This window comes from Chiroxiphia lanceolata, chromosome 15 (genome assembly GCF_009829145.1).
Source record: "Chiroxiphia lanceolata isolate bChiLan1 chromosome 15, bChiLan1.pri, whole genome shotgun sequence".
In the NCBI taxonomy this organism is placed as follows: domain Eukaryota; kingdom Metazoa; phylum Chordata; class Aves; order Passeriformes; family Pipridae; genus Chiroxiphia; species Chiroxiphia lanceolata.
In genome coordinates this window covers 4,309,088-4,326,050 of record NC_045651.1, presented here as the reverse complement: position 1 = coordinate 4,326,050, position 16,963 = coordinate 4,309,088, and the positions used below count along the sequence as shown (strand labels likewise).

At 38.5% G+C, this 16,963-nt stretch overlaps 1 protein-coding gene across 1 annotated transcript in view; it reads left to right on the top strand.

Moving 5' to 3' along the window:
* DOCK2 (dedicator of cytokinesis 2) overlaps positions 1 to 16,963 on the top strand; it is a 164,648-nt gene that overhangs the window by 36,355 nt on the left and 111,330 nt on the right. Inside the window, exons 23-25 of the mRNA XM_032703120.1 lie at positions 2,134 to 2,242; positions 8,440 to 8,510; positions 9,138 to 9,244. Of these exons, the coding sequence (XP_032559011.1) occupies positions 2,134 to 2,242; positions 8,440 to 8,510; positions 9,138 to 9,244 (287 nt within the window). The remainder of the gene's footprint in view (positions 1 to 2,133; positions 2,243 to 8,439; positions 8,511 to 9,137; positions 9,245 to 16,963) is intronic.

The following is a 16,963-nucleotide window of genomic DNA, read 5'->3' as shown; positions in this document are numbered from 1 at the left end:
ATCGTTCTCTCTCGATTTGATGGGCTGCTTAAAAAGCTGAGATGCCTTTTTGAAAGGTAAGAGACATTACAAGTTAAAAGTTGTGTAGGAAAGAGATAAATTAATGACATGTAACATTAGACATAAAATAGGAGACCTTTTATCTCGTTGTCAGGCAGATACATTGAAATAACCAAGTTCTACTTGAATTTTCATTTGTTTGATGCTGTTTAAACTGTAGAGATAAAAGGAAAGCAACATTCTTTTGCCTGCACTCAGCAAGGTTTGCACAACACAGACTCTGAAAACATCAAGGGTTTGTTTTCCTCCTTTCTTTGGCCCAAGGTTGTTTGTGGTGGTAAAATTCATGTGCACCAATGAAGTTGTTTCCAAGCAAATGATTAGTTATTGTTTAAAATTTGCTTTCAGAACAAGTGACTTTAATTGGTTTATATCTGCTGTTCCCTGTGTTGTGTAGAAATTGTTCAGTTTGAGCACAACATAACAACCCTGAATTGTTTTAAAAGCTTCTAAAACATGGCACCTCCCAGATCTGAGCTTCTAAAACACAGTAAATTTAAATTTAATTGGAATTTAACAAAGAACATTGTGTCTAAATGGAAGCTAGGTGATTAGTCAGGAAATAAAATCATCATTCTACTTACAGTAAGTTTAAAAAGCACTTTTAAATTTAAAAAACATGTTTAATAGATGATGTGTGACGCTTCTACCTCCCTCCTTGTCCCTCAGGTTTAGTCAAGGAAACTTTAAATTTCCACTTGCATGAAAAACTATGTTCAAGAAACTTCATTTACTTTTATGGCAGCAAAAAAATAGTCAATAAAAGTACCTTTATAGTCAATAAAAGCTGTATCAATACATTAGCCAAGTAATTTAATAAACATTTAGACTGAGACAGTCACATTGTTACAACTTAAATGTGCTTTGTTCCCATTGAAAGATAATTTTAAATAATGGCCATATACCACAGTCTCCACTATGGGAAGAAAAAAAGAAATAATTTGACCAAAACCTAAGCTCCTAAAATACCACCTGATAATAAATGAGATTATTTTCCATGTAAGTGTGCTTATACTAAGACTTATTTGTTTCAAGATGCCTTTCAAATGTAATTTTTCTGGCATTTTTACTCAGCTTTCACACCTCAGCAGGGCCATCCCTCAAGCAGAGTATACTGGGTACATGTATTTATTGGTTTTTCCCCCTCCATATAACGTTTTAGATGCTGGGGGTTCAGCAGCTTTGATTTTCACTTGTTGTAGCCAAAAGCTCTCAATTTGCCTTTAGTTCTCTTCAATTTGTGTTTCACGTTGAAAAGAAAAGCACGTGACCCTGGAATACAGGACTTTAAAGAGATTTTTCTCTTCTGAGGGAGCAAACAGAGCAGTGAGGGCACAGCATTTAGTTCACAGTGTTCTCCTCCCATTTCAGGATTCTCTTGTTGCCTTGGTTTTTTTTGTTCTTACCTTGTTTTTCTTTATCTTTTGACAGCTGTTTCACACAACTAATTCCACATGTCCCCAGTGTTTTTACTCTTCTTTCAGGCAGTGTTTAGTATTAATAGCCAGTATGAATAACACAGGAGAAATAATCTGAGAGATTCCAACTTAAGGACAGGGAAGGAAGAAATAATGGAGTGAGCTCAGTTTAAATGCACTTTTAAACTTTTAAGTGTCAAATAGAAACCTTTTTTTCCCCCCAAAAACCAGACTGGTTAGTGAGACCAGTAAAAATAGCTCTTTGAAAAAGTGGCAATAGCAGCAGAAGACAGAAATAGTGATAATTTGTGAAGATTATTCTGGAGTAGCTCAGTTGTAGCGGGGAAAAAATAAATTCCTTTTTTTTTTTTTATTTTGCATATAAGTCACTTTGAAAGGGAAATGAGTTCTAGAAGCTCAGATCTGAGAGGTGTCATGCTTTAGAGGCTTTTAAAACAATTCAGAGTTGTTATGTTGTGTTCAAACTGAACAACCTCTACACAATGCAGGGAATAAGAGATATAACCCACTGGGGAAATATCTGTACACAGAATTGGATCTGCTCCTGAAATATATATTTAATGTCCAATTTGTTACATTTAGGATGACGAAACTTTGTGATTCTGAAAGGGTAACCTGCTGCATCTCTCGACAGGTTATATGAAGGCAAAGAACAGACAGAATTTGAAGAATCTATGAGGAGACTCTTTGAATCCATCAACAACCTGATGAAAAGCCAACACAAAACTGCCATTTTGTTGCAGGTTGGTGTGTGCTTGGAAACCAGTGGGGTTTGGTTTTCTATAAGGTTTTTATTTGTGGCCTTTTTATGTTTGTTCTTTTCAAATCGAGGAAAAGACTCTCCTAGGAAATTTATCCAATATGTCTCATTTGTAATTCCCCTCTTTTGGAAAATCAAGTGGTCTAATAAAATTTGAAGCCTAGTCTGAAAAGGTCAGGGGAAAATACTTTTATAGAAATTTTATTAATGCAGTGAGTGAAAAAACCAAGACACAGGTGCTGGAATCTGTCAAGGAATCTAATGATTTGAAGCCTCCAGTGGGACCTGAATGTTTAATTCTTAAGTTTCTTTAAATAGTATTGAACAGGGATTCCACCACTTTTAGGTTGAAAAGTAAACTTCATCCTATCAGCCTTTTGGATTTAGGTTATTTAAACAACTGAAAATAGGATCAGGGCTTCCCATTTACATCAATCTTAGTTATTCTGACACTTTGGAATCTGACTTTTGGAAAAAGAGCTATTAATGTCATTAATATCAAATAATTTGTGTGTATTTCTCTATTAAAATAGAGAACTGTCAAGGCTCTCCATAGAGTAAAAAGCAGAAGACTTATTGGCAGCTGGAATGTTGATGCTTCATACATTCTTTATTGTTGCTGGGCTTGAATTTTCCTCTGGTTTTGTGTTTTGATTCCTTTTGATATGACTGAGACTAGAAGTGGAAAAGCCTTGAATAAAACCTCAGGTGGCTGATCTCGAGATTTGTATTATCTGACACTCTGCATGGAGTGTTAATGTGCAACTGCAAAAGAGCCAAAAAAGTAAATACTGCTCTAATTGTATAATGCCATGATTACAGCAATATTTTAAAGGCATTTGAAAAATCAATTAAATACACTCTGTTATTATTTGATAATTCTGTAGAGGCCTTCCTGGGAGTAGTTTATACATGTGAACACTGCATGGAAGTGTTAGGGAGAAGAAAAAAAGTATCTCTGGAGGAATACTGAAAGAGTTTTTATAATAATGTTTGCTCTTATGGTAGTTGTGCTATCACTGTGTTAACTGAGAATTGGATTTGGGAGGATGCTCTTTGGGAGAACCTGGATATCCAAGTGAGTGTGTGGGATTGTCCCTCTGTGTTTCCTCTAATGAGCAGGGGAGTTTTATTGCTGAGTGACAAGAAATTATTGTAGGAAACAGTCTGCAAGTGTGGATGCTGCTTCTGGAATGGCTGGTGGGTGTGTTTTGGAACAGGTGCCATTGTAATGCCAGTGGCAGGATGGCATTAAGGAATCCTGATTGTGCTTACCTTCATTTCCATATTTGTCTATGTAATGCTATTCTGAATATTACACCTGTTTAGCAAAGCTATATCTTTGCTTATGCCTTGAAAATTCAACTAAGTCTTTAGAAGGACTAAAGAAAAGAAATCTCTGCTGATTTAAAGAGCATGTAAGTGTGGTTCAGAGGTAGGCTGGCTATTGACCAGCTGTGCTCTGCTCAATGCCAGATTGAAAATTAAGATATTCTTTTCCTAATGAGTGCTGGCAGTTGTGAAAAATGGGTGCTATTTAATCATAAGCATGAAGCACTACTGGGTTTTTAGGTATCTAAATCTGTACCAGGTACTGTAAGTTTTCTTTTTAGCAGGAACATTTTATGGCAGGTGGGAAATACTGTTTATACTGATTATATCCTAACTTTGCTGTTGTTCCCACTCCTGCTGACTCATGCAGCTGTGTCTCTGGAAGAAGTCTGCAAAGAGATTGCTTTACACACAGTAAATAAAACCTGCTGCATTAATGTTATAAAGTCCATACAGGAGAGGCATGGAATGAGAAGTGTCCCACTGTAGTTTAGTGCTGGCTGCTGAAAATAAGTTTATTGGGGGAACAAATATAAAATAAGGGTCCCCTTCACTTCATCAGGAGCTCCATAGGTGTGTCAGCCACAGCTCTCACAACAGACAGGGTGTGTTCCTGGGCCTGTTTGGAGGAGAATTCCATGATGATACTCCAGACTCCTGCTCTGGCAGGTGGATCCAGGCCAGAAAAACAGAGATAATTTCTGGTGAGATGGGAGAGAGAAGGGAGTAGAAAGAAATTCATAAATCTGCCTCTCTCTGCCTAAATTGCAACACTGATTTCCCTTGGGGAATTGGAGGTGACAGTGATAGATGCTGTAGTAGTGCAGATTTAACTCAGCAGAGTGAGGGACAGGCAGTTATTCAGTGACACCACAGACACACGGGACTGCAGAGGTGTCACACTCCACGTACCCAGAGAGGAAAGTTCAAAGAGTCTGCTGGAAAAATGGAGGAATATTCAACATATCAGAGCAGCCTTAAATCTGTCACAGTTGAAATTATCATTGATATGAATTAAAGTGGAACACAGATGGGCAGGACCAACTGAATGTGTTCAAGTAGATTATGGTCTGAAGATAATCAGAGAAGAACGTTTTAGGAGCCCTGAAGAAAGCTAAAGTAATTGGGTTTCTCAGGATGTTGAAACTTAATGTGAACTTGTTTGCAGAACCTCGGAATGTGAATTTTTAACTCTTATTTCATCCTTGGTTGTCCAAAAACTATTAAGGTTTAATTTTAGAAGATTTAAAGAATTATTTTGAGACCTGAAAGGTCTTGGTCTGTGCTATTTTATTTTTTTTTTAATCATGGAACGCAGTATTTTAGTCAGTAGTAATTTCCCAGTTGCTTTTACTGATAGAATCGTACTCAGACTTGTGTTGAATACTAATTCACTCAGGAGAAGATTGTTCCATATAAGATGTAATTTTATAAACAGCCTAGTCAGTGCCAGGAGCACTTTATTGTTTCAATTTAACTTTATCTACTGAGCAATATCTTACTTCCTAATCTGTTAAATGCTGTATAAGATTACAAAAAGTTAAAAATCTAGTTTTTCAGTCCCTTGTTCTAAAACTGAGTGAAGTGAATAAAGGCTTTGACTTATTGTAGTGCCCGAGCTTTGAGAAGGGTAAATCTCTAGTTCTGTTTCTCAGCACTGTTAATGTAAGCTTGGAACAGCTGAAGGCTGAATTGTTCATTTATTCTTGGTAAACTGGAAATCCATGTTAGTCTAAAAGAGTTTGGGGGTATTATAAATTCACCAGGACAAGTATCAGTGTGCATGTGAGGGGTAAGGATTCCTCCTTTTAAGAGTTTTTTACAGATTTTTCTTGCAATTATTTAAAATAATCATTTCCAAACTTACACTGCAATTCGTAGACACTAGACTTTAACCTTCCTTTAATTTATTTTGGCAGGGATGATGTTACAGCTCTGCTGCATTTATGTTGCTTCTCTGTAGCCACTGCTGATGGATTTTTGTAGTTTTTAGGGATATATTTTCATAAAGTCTGTACTTCTGAGGGATGGACTCCTTGAGATCTGCAAATCTGAAAATAAATTCCCAGATCCTGCAAACAGTTTGGCGAAGGGAGGATCTGGGGGTGAGAGGGAGTAGGGACTTGTCAGTACCTCATTTCCTTTCCCACAGCCCTCAGGGGGAAAAACCTCAACACTTCCAGCACATGTATTTTGTGCCTGTGCAAATCACCTCGTATTTCTGGGGAATAAAATTGGATGCGTGGTTTTTAACTTTCAGATTAAGTGTTTTCAGAAGGTTTCACTGTTGACTCCTGGCTTGCAGCCTGTGCCTGTGCCCTTTCACTGACCAGCCTGTGCTCTCAACCTTAATTTACAAATCAAGCCCCGGCTTCTTTTCCAACTGTTCTGTTCCCCGACTGCCACACCACATTTGACCTCCAGATGGTCCAGTCTGTTGCAAATGTCAGCTCTCCCCAGCCTGCTCCCAGGCACTGATTTTAGAAAGCACAACTCCCCACGCTCTGTGTGATCTCAGAAACCTTACGTGACACGTTCTCAAGGTTATTGTAACGTAGGGAGAAGAAATTGTGTGTGGCATTGAAAAGAATGAAGATAATGTAATATGAAGACGCTGCCTTTCTCCTCTCATTCTTCCCACACGGTTTTGACCCACCCATGTTGCTGCAGCAGATTCTAAGAACTTTAATCTGCGTTTCTCTGTACAGTTTTTATGAGAGAACAAAGCTGGAAAGGTACTGACAGTGATGCTTTGTTTGTTGTGTACAATGGGGGCTGGCACAATAACTTGTTAAAGTTGCCTTCATAGCAAGTAAAATTAGATTAAGAAACAGAGCACCAATGATTTCTTTGAATGCACTTTTCATCTCAGGGGTATTCGAATTTCATGAATATGTATAATGTAACGCTGCAAAAGAGGGCAGCTAAAAATAAGCTTGGGCAGGAGTAAAGGTTAAAATAAATTTAACAGAGCATTGTATATGTAAGAAATAATTTTCTGCAGTGCTGTGGGTTTATCTGTATCCTGCTCAAAAAAACCTAATCTCTTAAGGTCTGAAGAATACAGAACATCTTGTACTGCTGACTAGGAGGGTTTTATGACTTCATTAAGGGCAGTGCTCACTTGTGTCCACAGTGCATCATTTGAAGCAATTATTGCAAATGAAACTTGGGAGTCTGAAATAGTGCAGGGATATACTTGTTATTGTGCTTCAGCTGGTGCTGTGGCTCTGCAGAGGAGTGGGAACTGTGTCCTTCCCGTTTCCATCCTCAAACAAGTGTAGAACAGGGAATATGAGAAAGGCAGAGCACAACAGACCAAGTGTCTGGAGTACTGCTTGGAGTATTCTGTGGCCATTGGTGGCCCTGTCCCTTATCAAGTATCTTTCACAGTAACTGTGAATTGCTGTAAAATGAAATTCAGAAGCTGCTGCTGTACAGTGTCTTCATAAAGTATTTGTGTCTTGAAGAGTGAGGAACAGCACGTTGCTGAAATAAAAGTGGAGCCAGGATGAGTTTCTAGCCCAACGCAGGTGTGTGTTTTAAACAGCCCCGGGGTTTCACAGTCTTGTTGAAAAGCAAACACAACCAACCAAAAAAAAAAAAATCCAAACGTTTTCCCCCCCAGTCTGCTTCAAGGAAATAATAATGGCAAAGATCAGCAGAAGATACAATCTCTTTGTTGAAGTGGAAACGGCTTTTAAACACTCTTTTGACCTTTCCGGGTTTGTGTTTGAGATCTGAAGAGGAATGACTTTATCTGAAGGTATCTTAAGCCAGCACTGAGCCACTTTGAAATCCTGTATACACCCTTGCTGCAGACTAAATTCTTTCTTTTTGAATCAAGACCTTAAAAGTTCTTTTGATTTTTTTTTTTAATTGGTTTTTACAGTAGAAGCTCATATAAATAAAATATCTTTATGGTGCCTGAAAGGTCTAAACGAGAGACAAAGCAAGCTGTGTTGTGACTGTCTTTATTTTAACCTCCCCACCCTCAGTAAAGAGATGAAGTTTTTAACAAGAAGCTTGCTGTGTAGAGGTACAGAGAAGTATTGAGCCTGGATAGGCTTCTATCAGATTGATAATAGGAGACTTCACATCACTGGAACTTAGTTTTCAGCGAAACGTTAGTGGGAATTTACACCCTAAAACTGCACAATGAAGTACTGCAAGTTAGGCTTTATGAATATTAACCTTCAGATTTGGAGCCTCAAAATTGCCTGCTGAAGTGTTCTTGTCCAGGCAAGAAGAGTAAAGTGTCTCTTACCCCTGTCAGGGTGAGGTTTGATTATCCCACTGCACTGTCAAAATATACCTCAAAAATTGATAGGCAAAGATAAATCATCCCAAAGCTTGACTGTGGATGGTTTGCTGGAGACAGAACACCCCTTTTCATCTCTTCTAGGAAGTGTAGGTTTGGGGTGGGTAGGTGACTGTTCCTGACTTCTGCCTCCTGCCTGGCACATTCTGGGGTGGAATTGATACAAAATATGATCAAAAAGCTGCTTGATCAGTGCTTGCTTTACATATTTGCATCATAATGACACTTTCTTAGTGGCCTGCAAAGAGAATATTTTCTACAAAGACAATCTTAACCCTTCCACTGCTCTGCAAAGAGAGTATGATCTCCTTGGCTTATTGTATTTAAGTTCCTCTGCATGTCCTCAGCATAAGGGCCCTTGTGTTGACTCTGTGATGAAAATCATGTTCAAATGTGATGTAAAATTTCAGTCTGAGGAAAAAAGTCCAAATTTATGAGTTTGTTTTGTGTGTATTTGTGTGCTCTGTATTGTTTATGTGCATGTAAACATCCCTTGCCATGATCTGTACATCCATCCATCCCTCCAGGTCGCTGCCTTGAAGTACATCCCATCTGTTCTTCATGATGTTGAAATGGTCTTTGATGCCAAGTTGCTGAGGTGAGCAGCTTTTGAACCCTTCCCAAATGTCAGCAATGAATCCTCATTGGTCAATTTATGTCAGCAAAGATCAATTATGCCACTAGTCAAGAGAGTGGTACAACTCTGGGCACACACATTTTTAACAGTGAGTTATCACCTGACTTAAATAACACCAGAATTCATTATGGTGCCCCAATACTTACACAGTAACTTGGTGAATAAAACAAGCAAGTGGAACAATCTACTTTTCATTTTTCTCTTCTCCCCCCTACTCCCTACAACAAACTCTATTCCAAAAAAACCAAATCTGACTTTAGCAGTTTGAAAAAGGATCTTTATTTGTCAGACCAAGATAAATTACCTCCACCACGCAAAAAAATGGAAAGTAATAAAGGGAAAGTAGTAAACATATGTAATCATGGCCAAAATCTATTTCTTCCTGGTTTTGTTTCTCTTGGAAGTTTTCTTTGTAAAAGGATATTGGTCCCTTGTCAATATTTGTGATATACAAGTAAACATAAGTATTAAAAAGTGATAAATGTTTAGAAATACACGACCTTTTGCTCTGTCTCTCTGTCTTTGTTTACACATGATGAATTTGAATTCCTCTGTATGATATTTATGGCACTTTTCCTTTGCATGCAGCCAGCTCCTGTATGAATTTTACACTTGCATTCCACCGGTGAAGCTCCAGAAGCAGAAGGTGCAGTCCATGAAGGAAATAGTCCGCAGCAACCTCTTTAAAAAACGAGGTAAATATAAAATACCTTCAAGGCTTCAAATAAATAGGTGTGAAAATGATGAGTGGCTTGTGTTTTGTGCAATCCACCTTTGGAAATGGAGTGAAATGAACGCTGAGGGGGCGGGAATGGCAGGAGTGTGAGCTCCGGAGGGGATCCATCCCTTCCCACGGGATGGTTGCCAACCTGGAGCAAGGGGCAGGTGGGGCTCACAGGAACTCGGAGTGTGGTTTTCCTGTGATGTAGTGGTTGGGTGGTTGGGTTGTACATCCTTTGAACCCTTTTGAATTTCTATAATGAAATAGGGAAATGAAGTGAGACCGTGTGAACACAGCTGTTATATAAAGCCCGGGAAGAGGACAAAAAAATCTCCTTGTGCTGGGGTATGTTCAGCTGCAATGCAGCACTTCCAGTCACAGGGATTATGATATTTCTTAACCTTTATCAGAACTTAGTGCCTTTCTCCACTCTCAGGGGTGTTAATGATACTGAAACGCCTTTATCAGCCTTGTGCTTAGTTTTCCTTCATATTGGCACAGAAAGGGAATTTTTGCTGAAGGAATTCTGTAGGGAAGCCAGGTTTTCCATGGTTGACTCCATCTCCAGTGTCAAGTGTTCTGTCTCCTCTCTCATGGACCAGCTGAGTTGTTTCTCCCTCAGCATCTCCTGGCTGTGCAAACCTTCAGAACCTGAAAGGCACAGATCACTCAGATGAATGTTGGTGTCTTTTCTGTCAGAGATGAATGTTGGTGTCTCTTCTGTCAGAGTTTCAGTTTCTGACAATTCACAGATAATATTCCAGGAGCTTGACTGTACAACAGTGGGTAGCAAATAGTCCTGACTATGAGTAGATTGAGAGGGGATTGCTTTGCTCATCTCATTGTGCTGCCAGCAGAGTGATGCAGTTCTAACTGGCCAGGACAGATAAAAACTGCACTTTATTTTTAGACCTGTGTTGCACTCTACTGAGACTGAAATCTGTGTTTTAAACTTTAACTACAATTAGCTGTATCTGCTGCGTTTTGAGACCAGTATAGATTTCTTGGAATAAAAATATCAAGAAAATAATGTAATTGGTTTAATTATTTAGATTCAATTGTTATTATTTTGAGCTGTGTTTGTTAATAGTTTCATGGTCATCAGCTGTGATTTTTTTAACTATATGTAAGATTCACAGTGGCTTCAACTGGTGAAACTTAAGTAGTTACAGCTGAGCTATCTCCAGACATTGATCCAAGCTATTAAAAGCAGATCCAACTAATTAATTTGCAAACAATCCTAATTCTGTATTCACAGTTTTCTCTGGTAGTTGGCTGTATTTCAATTTTACAAACAGAGTCTGATATATCACTGCATTACCAGTTGCTTTTACTGCTGCTGCTCCTAAGATCAGAAGTGCCAGTCATAATTTCATCTCTGGTGCTTGTGGTAACATTTAGACGAGAAGGAGAAATATTCTCTCACAAAACTGAAAGACTCTTGGGTTAAAATAATGCACTCTCTTGAACTCTTGAGCTTAGAGAATTCAGTCAGTCACCCTGACTGTTGGTAATACTGAGAAATTAAGTGTAAGCTCTAAACCTTTTTCTTTTTTTCTTTTTTTGGTTCAGTAGTTTTTCTTGTAAGAAACTTGTCTCGCTGGAGTACAATTGTTGCTGGTTCATGGGTCAGGAGGGTTGGTCAGGGCAGCAGATCCCATGTTTGTATAATGAGGAATAAAGCCCTAATGAAGATTCAGGAGGAAAATAGTTGAGCTTGCAAGAACTTGTGTGCTCCACAGTTCTGTTCACTTGTGTCTTCCTCCTTTCTTCCCCATCCCTGTATGGTCCAGAAGATGAAGGAGTGGGGGTTTGGACTCCCAAAAAGCTTCCATTACAGTCTGCTGGGTGTGGTGCTTGTTTCATGTGTTTAACAAGCCTTTGCTTTAGCTGTGGTCTGTTACTGCAAACTACTCTGTAAAGCTTTTACTGCCTGCAGATAAATAATAATAATAGATTGCTGGCTGCTTGTAAATGCAGCTTGTCTGATGCCTTGAAATATATAGCTGCTGTCTCGTGGAAAATGCCTGCCTCAGAATACGTTGTGAATTCTAAAAAGGGTACATGGGTTTTGTTTCTGCATTTTTTTAGGGAATAATGAATAAGAAATTTTGCTAAGAGGAGTTCTGAATTCTGGGGACCTTTTATAAAACCAATAAATGGTGGGTTTTGCATACTGCTGACCAGATAATTAATACATTTTAATTTTCCCCAGACAGGTAGTTAGTGGGTTCATTTAAGTCTTGAATTTGTAGATTAAAAAATCGTATTGTCGAAAACCTCTCTGCTATTTTTTGCTCACATCAGACACTTGACAGCAAACCCAAGCAGCTGAGAGCATGAAGGCAGCATTTCCTACCCAACCCCTGTGCCAGCCCAGCTGCTTCCCTCTGTATCCTGGATTTCTGAGGAGCCACTGATCCAAACTAGCACTAATAATGAACAGTTAAAATGTATCCATTGATAATATGGAGAGATCAACAGCTTGTTCATATGCTCGTGGTGATTCCATATACAAGATCTACCCTAAAATGTTTTTAAATGTAACACTTGGTATATAATTATATAATAGTACTTAGATGTTCTTTTTGGAGGAGCCTGGGAAAATGGATTTTTTTTTTTCAATGTATTAGTTTAAAGTCCTCTGAAGCAGTTGTCCAAAACAGAGAAATCAAGTCCAAGTCATTTTAAAATAAAGCTAAAACTTGCCCAGTTTGTTTTAGCTTTGATGTAACATATTGTTTTAACAATATGTCATGGTACTGCTAACCAGAGAGTATTCTTGCTAAGTAGAAAATACTCAGGTAAAGATTTCATCCTTCAGTATTTTGATGAAGTGACAGAAAACAGCTGCTTTTTGGCATCTTAAGGTCTAGAATTGCTGTTATTTAGAGTTTAAAATGCTTGAACCTGACAATTTCCTTTTTCACCATCCTCAGTGTGACCAAGACAGGGTAAAAGAGATTCTTGCAAATATATTTTCCTTTTTCCAAGACCATCCCATGAAGCTGTGGTACCTCTAACACAGATGAAAATGTTACTGTTGCCTTCGTGGTGTTACCCAAATATCTGTTGGGCCATTTAATAATGGAGTTTCTCTTTTTGGTAAGGAGTTTTATGCCTTTCCTTTCATCCAACCTGCCTCTACATTGCCAATGGCAGAAAATCATCCTTGTAATAATTGCAGGGTGTTTTTTATCTAACTGATATTGTTTGATTATCTGCATTCCTGTTTTGTTTTCAGCCTTTGGGTTGTAGTTCCCTGAAAGGAAAAGTCCACAACGTTTTGAAGTGCAGGCACTGAAGAATGTGAAAAGACTCAATTAAATATCTTTAATATTAGAGTGGTATGAAAATGTCTCTGTACTGTGCTATTGTAATACTGTGCACAGTAAACAGCAAACAAATCTTTTTTTTTTACATTGCTGTGATTTAAAATAGAAAATTCCAAAGATGGTTTTTTTTTTTGCTCTGCATTTAATACAATTGATTTTAAAATTAATTGAGTAAAGAACCAACTGTGTGTAGGGTGTAGATGGGGCCTGATTCATTACTGCACTCAATGAGCTGGAAGGTGATTTACAGGAGTGAAAGCACATGTAGTCTATCACAGAACAGGATCCAGAGTGATAATTAAGGTGAGATTGCCAACAGTATCATTAGCTAAAGTTCACATTTATCTGGAACAGGTAGTATTTTTTTCTACCATGAATATGGAATATATTTAACTACCTTGCTAATTACAGTCAAGTCTATTAATTTGTGCCTGTTTCAGATTATCCATTTTTCCTCCAGATTTTAGTATTTAGTCTCTTTCAGTGTAGTTCATTACAGTTCCAGTTCAATTAATTCACATCCATTCCCAGTGGTATTGTCTTTATAATTCCATTGGATTCCACACACTGGCATTTCTATTCTTTGACCCATTAATATTCACAGACTCGTGAAAACGTGCAAAGGTGTTTTAAAAAAATAATTTTAAAAAGAGCCAGTGAAATTTGTCTTTCTTAAATAAGTTACACACGAACCTGAAGCTGGAAACCTTGAGGGCAAACTGAATTTATTGGTGTGCATTCCCAGGCATTCCCAGGTTTTCACTGCAGGCTCGTGGCACGGAGTGATTTCCTCAGACGGGCTCCAGGGTCGTGCTGCTGTGATTGATCTTCAGAGGCCCCACAGCACCACAGCACTTTGAGAAGCCTTTAAATTACACTGCCAGGTTTTTTGTTGAGGCATTGATTTCTTGTTCCCACTCTGTAACTGTACCACAGTTCAGAGAGGTTCTGGTGGTTCAGGTGTTGGAGTGGCTGAGTGGAGGATGATGAATGTTTTGCTGCCTCGGCGCTTTCCCCATAACATTTAGGAACGTTCTAACAGGGTGTGTGAGCCCATGAAGAGGTTTTTGTGCTGTTTTGTCATAAGACTATCACATCCTTTTTGGTCAGAGGACAAGAAATCTTAATTTTTGACACTTTCCTTTTAGATCACTCGGTATTTTTTTATTTTAAAATCCCAGAGGGCAAGAAAATGGTTTTCTTGTCCTGTACGAGCACCCTTAATGGGATCTGAGAGTCTCATTTATTATGTAAGAAACTGCCTCCTGTCATGAATCCTTCCCTTTGTATAGTGGGATCTAATGGATTATTCTCTCCCTCTTCTGAAAAAGTTTGTTAGAATTGCTTAATTTCTATGTAAAATACTTGGAGGCATCACTGCTGTTGGGTTTGTTTGTTTGTTTTTATGAAGCCTATTGTCAAGATTCCCTCACCTCTCTCCGTTTTTGAGAGATCAACAAATTAAGACATAGCTATTTACAAATCACACGGATTTTTTTATTGTACTTAGTGTTGCTGATTTTACAGCATTTGGAGGTAGATGCTCATCCTAAGCTGGCCATGGAATATTCACTGACGTTATGCTGAAATTTGTAAACGAGTCAGCCTTGAGAGAATTGGTTTTTGTGGGTGCAAAATGAATATAAAATGTGTATTATTGATACTGCTGCTTTTGACTTTGAGTTCCCTGGTGGTCCCCTCCTGCTGAGGGGTTTGTAGCAGAGCACTGAGAGAGCTGCTCAGAGAACATCAACCCTAAGTAGGTCACACAGATGGTCACGGGCAGGGCTGGGAATGGAGTTCCCGTGTCTTGGCTGAAGATGCAGGTCCTGTCTCTGTGGCTGTGGCACAGCCATGGCATGTTCAGCATCTGCCAACCACTTGCTGGCTTTGGGAGAACAGCAGCAGAAGACATATGTCAGCACCAGGGGTTAAATTGCCACAGGCCACAAGAAATGCTGTGACTACAGGGTTTTATTTTCGTCCCTGTACTGTTGTTTAAACAAGGTGGGTGCTTGCACACACCATGATGAGACTGATTCCCCTGCAGTCATGTGTACATCACTGAGTGTTACCTGTGAAATACTTTGATTTCACTACCTAAAAATTATTGGGAGTTTGTGATAAACAAAGTTTATAAGTTTTTGAATAATAGTTTATTATATGGAAAAAGCAAGCAGCCAGCTGGGTGACAGAAATGGGGACCTCTTTCCCAAATCTGCACACAAGGTACATTTAGTATTTATCTTAGCTACTTCATGCATATTAATTATATCATATACATATACATTCTACATGTTTTTGCTAAGTATTTAATATATGGGTTTTCTTACAGCTAAAGCTAAAAGGGTTATCTCTACAGCCGGTCATAATTCATGAATTCTTGGATGAACAGGCATCTAAAGATTTTAAGTTCTACTATATTTTATTCTAAGGATAGTAAGGAGGTTTTAGGCCTCTTGACCTCATAAGGGTCTGTTTTATTTCTTTATGGGGCTGTAATTAAGTTTTACAATCCGTTTGTTTTATTTTGATGTAATCACCCATTTGTTTCACGAATCGCAATTATTTATTTATCACATGTTGCTGACCTAGTGTGTTGTTCTTACCTTCAGGACTGTTAAGAAAAAAGTTTAAAAAAAAAAAAGAAATCTAAGGAACCCTAATTTCTCATTAAACATCTTTCAGTTTAATTATTCTGGCCAGAATTGAATTATAGATATTGATTTTAACTATTATAATCTTAGAGTTTATTACTATAAGTTCTTAAGCCAAAGGTTTTTTTGTGTCAGGTTTTTTTTCTGTGATTTTTCTTTCTCCACTGTTTTGAACACAACTTCTCAACACTGTAGAGTGTTTGAGCATAGGAGGTTTTAATGCATGTTATTGTTAATGACTCCTCTGTTTTTAGCTCCTGGGAAAAAATTGAAATCACCCACCGTTCATAAATTCCTTTAAATTCCTTTAAAATAGTTCTCTATAAAAACACGTTTTTTTTCCTCGAGATTCAGTCTGGATTTTTATATTTAGCTTTTTTATTTGTTGGCTTTTTTTTCCAAGGGTACATTACCTTTAAACCATCACTTCAAATCCTGTATTCATTTTTTGACAGTTTTATTCCTGCAATATTTTGATATGGATAGGGTTGGCATAAGCACATCTCTGGGTATTTATCTGCATACATTTGTGATGAACACATGTAGATTAAAGCCATTACTTCTATTTATGGAGGAGGAAGTGACATGCTCATATTGCTACTGGTAACTTTTTGTTAAACTTGACCCATTAGGGCATTTTTTTTAGTTACATTTTTAAGAAATCTTGTTGTATGGAGGGAAATCTAAATCAAAGCAGGTGAACAACAAACTTCTAAAAGTACGTGTAAAACTTGGCTTACAAATACTTCAAGCAGAAAGGAGAGAACAAAGACATATTACAGCGGTTGATAGGACACGTATTGTGTGTGAATTAACCCAAAATGTGGAAGCTTGCAAGTTGGAATTCATCAATATTCACAGGAACATGGAATAGCCTGGCTTGGAAGGGACCTTAAAGATCTGAGTGTGCCAGGGAGGATGTGCTGACAAGCCTGTGTTCCAGGCTGGCAGCTGCAAGGACTGCAAGCTGCAAAAGGCACCGAATGCTGAAAGGGCTGTTTTGGCTCCAGCAGTGGCAGTGTTGGAAGTTCTGGCTGCCTTGGAATCCCTGGCAGCACTCAGCTCCCATGAGGAGTGGAGAAAGTTGGAGATAAACCCCCCTGGCAGCCTCAAGGTGTCCCCAAGGCTGTGCCTGGTAGCAGGGAGGTGCTGTGAGTGTTCATGCTGGGTCTGTGTCCTGCCCCAGCTGCTGAGCCATGAACAGCCAGCAGTGCTCTGTGCTTCTCCTCCCTGTATGTTAAAAGTAACTTCCAGGAGGCCAAAAGAATCTGCATCTGACAGTGCTGTCAGAGTCTGCAGGTGACCTGGGGTACCTTCCCTTTCTGAGGCTCTGATCTAAACTGTGAAATTTGAATTTAGATTTAGCAACGCATTAAAAATATTTTGAATTCGTCAATTTTGGGCTCCCAGCAAACAGATAAATGGCAAATAATGAAGAGGGAGGACTTGTAATAGAAAGATCACTGCAGTTGTGAACAGATGTCCTTTGTGAAGAAGCTCAGTGCTTTAATTGAGCACTGACTACCATCAGAAGTCTCTCCTCATTGAAATAATGTTGTTCGCTGGCTTTATTCTTAAGGCTTTGTTCTAAATCTGTGTTCAGATGACACCTATGTCCTTATTAAATTGGCATGCCAGTTTTTAAGTGGGCATGAAGCCATCCTAACAGATGGATATGACTACAGGCAAGCCAGGGAATCA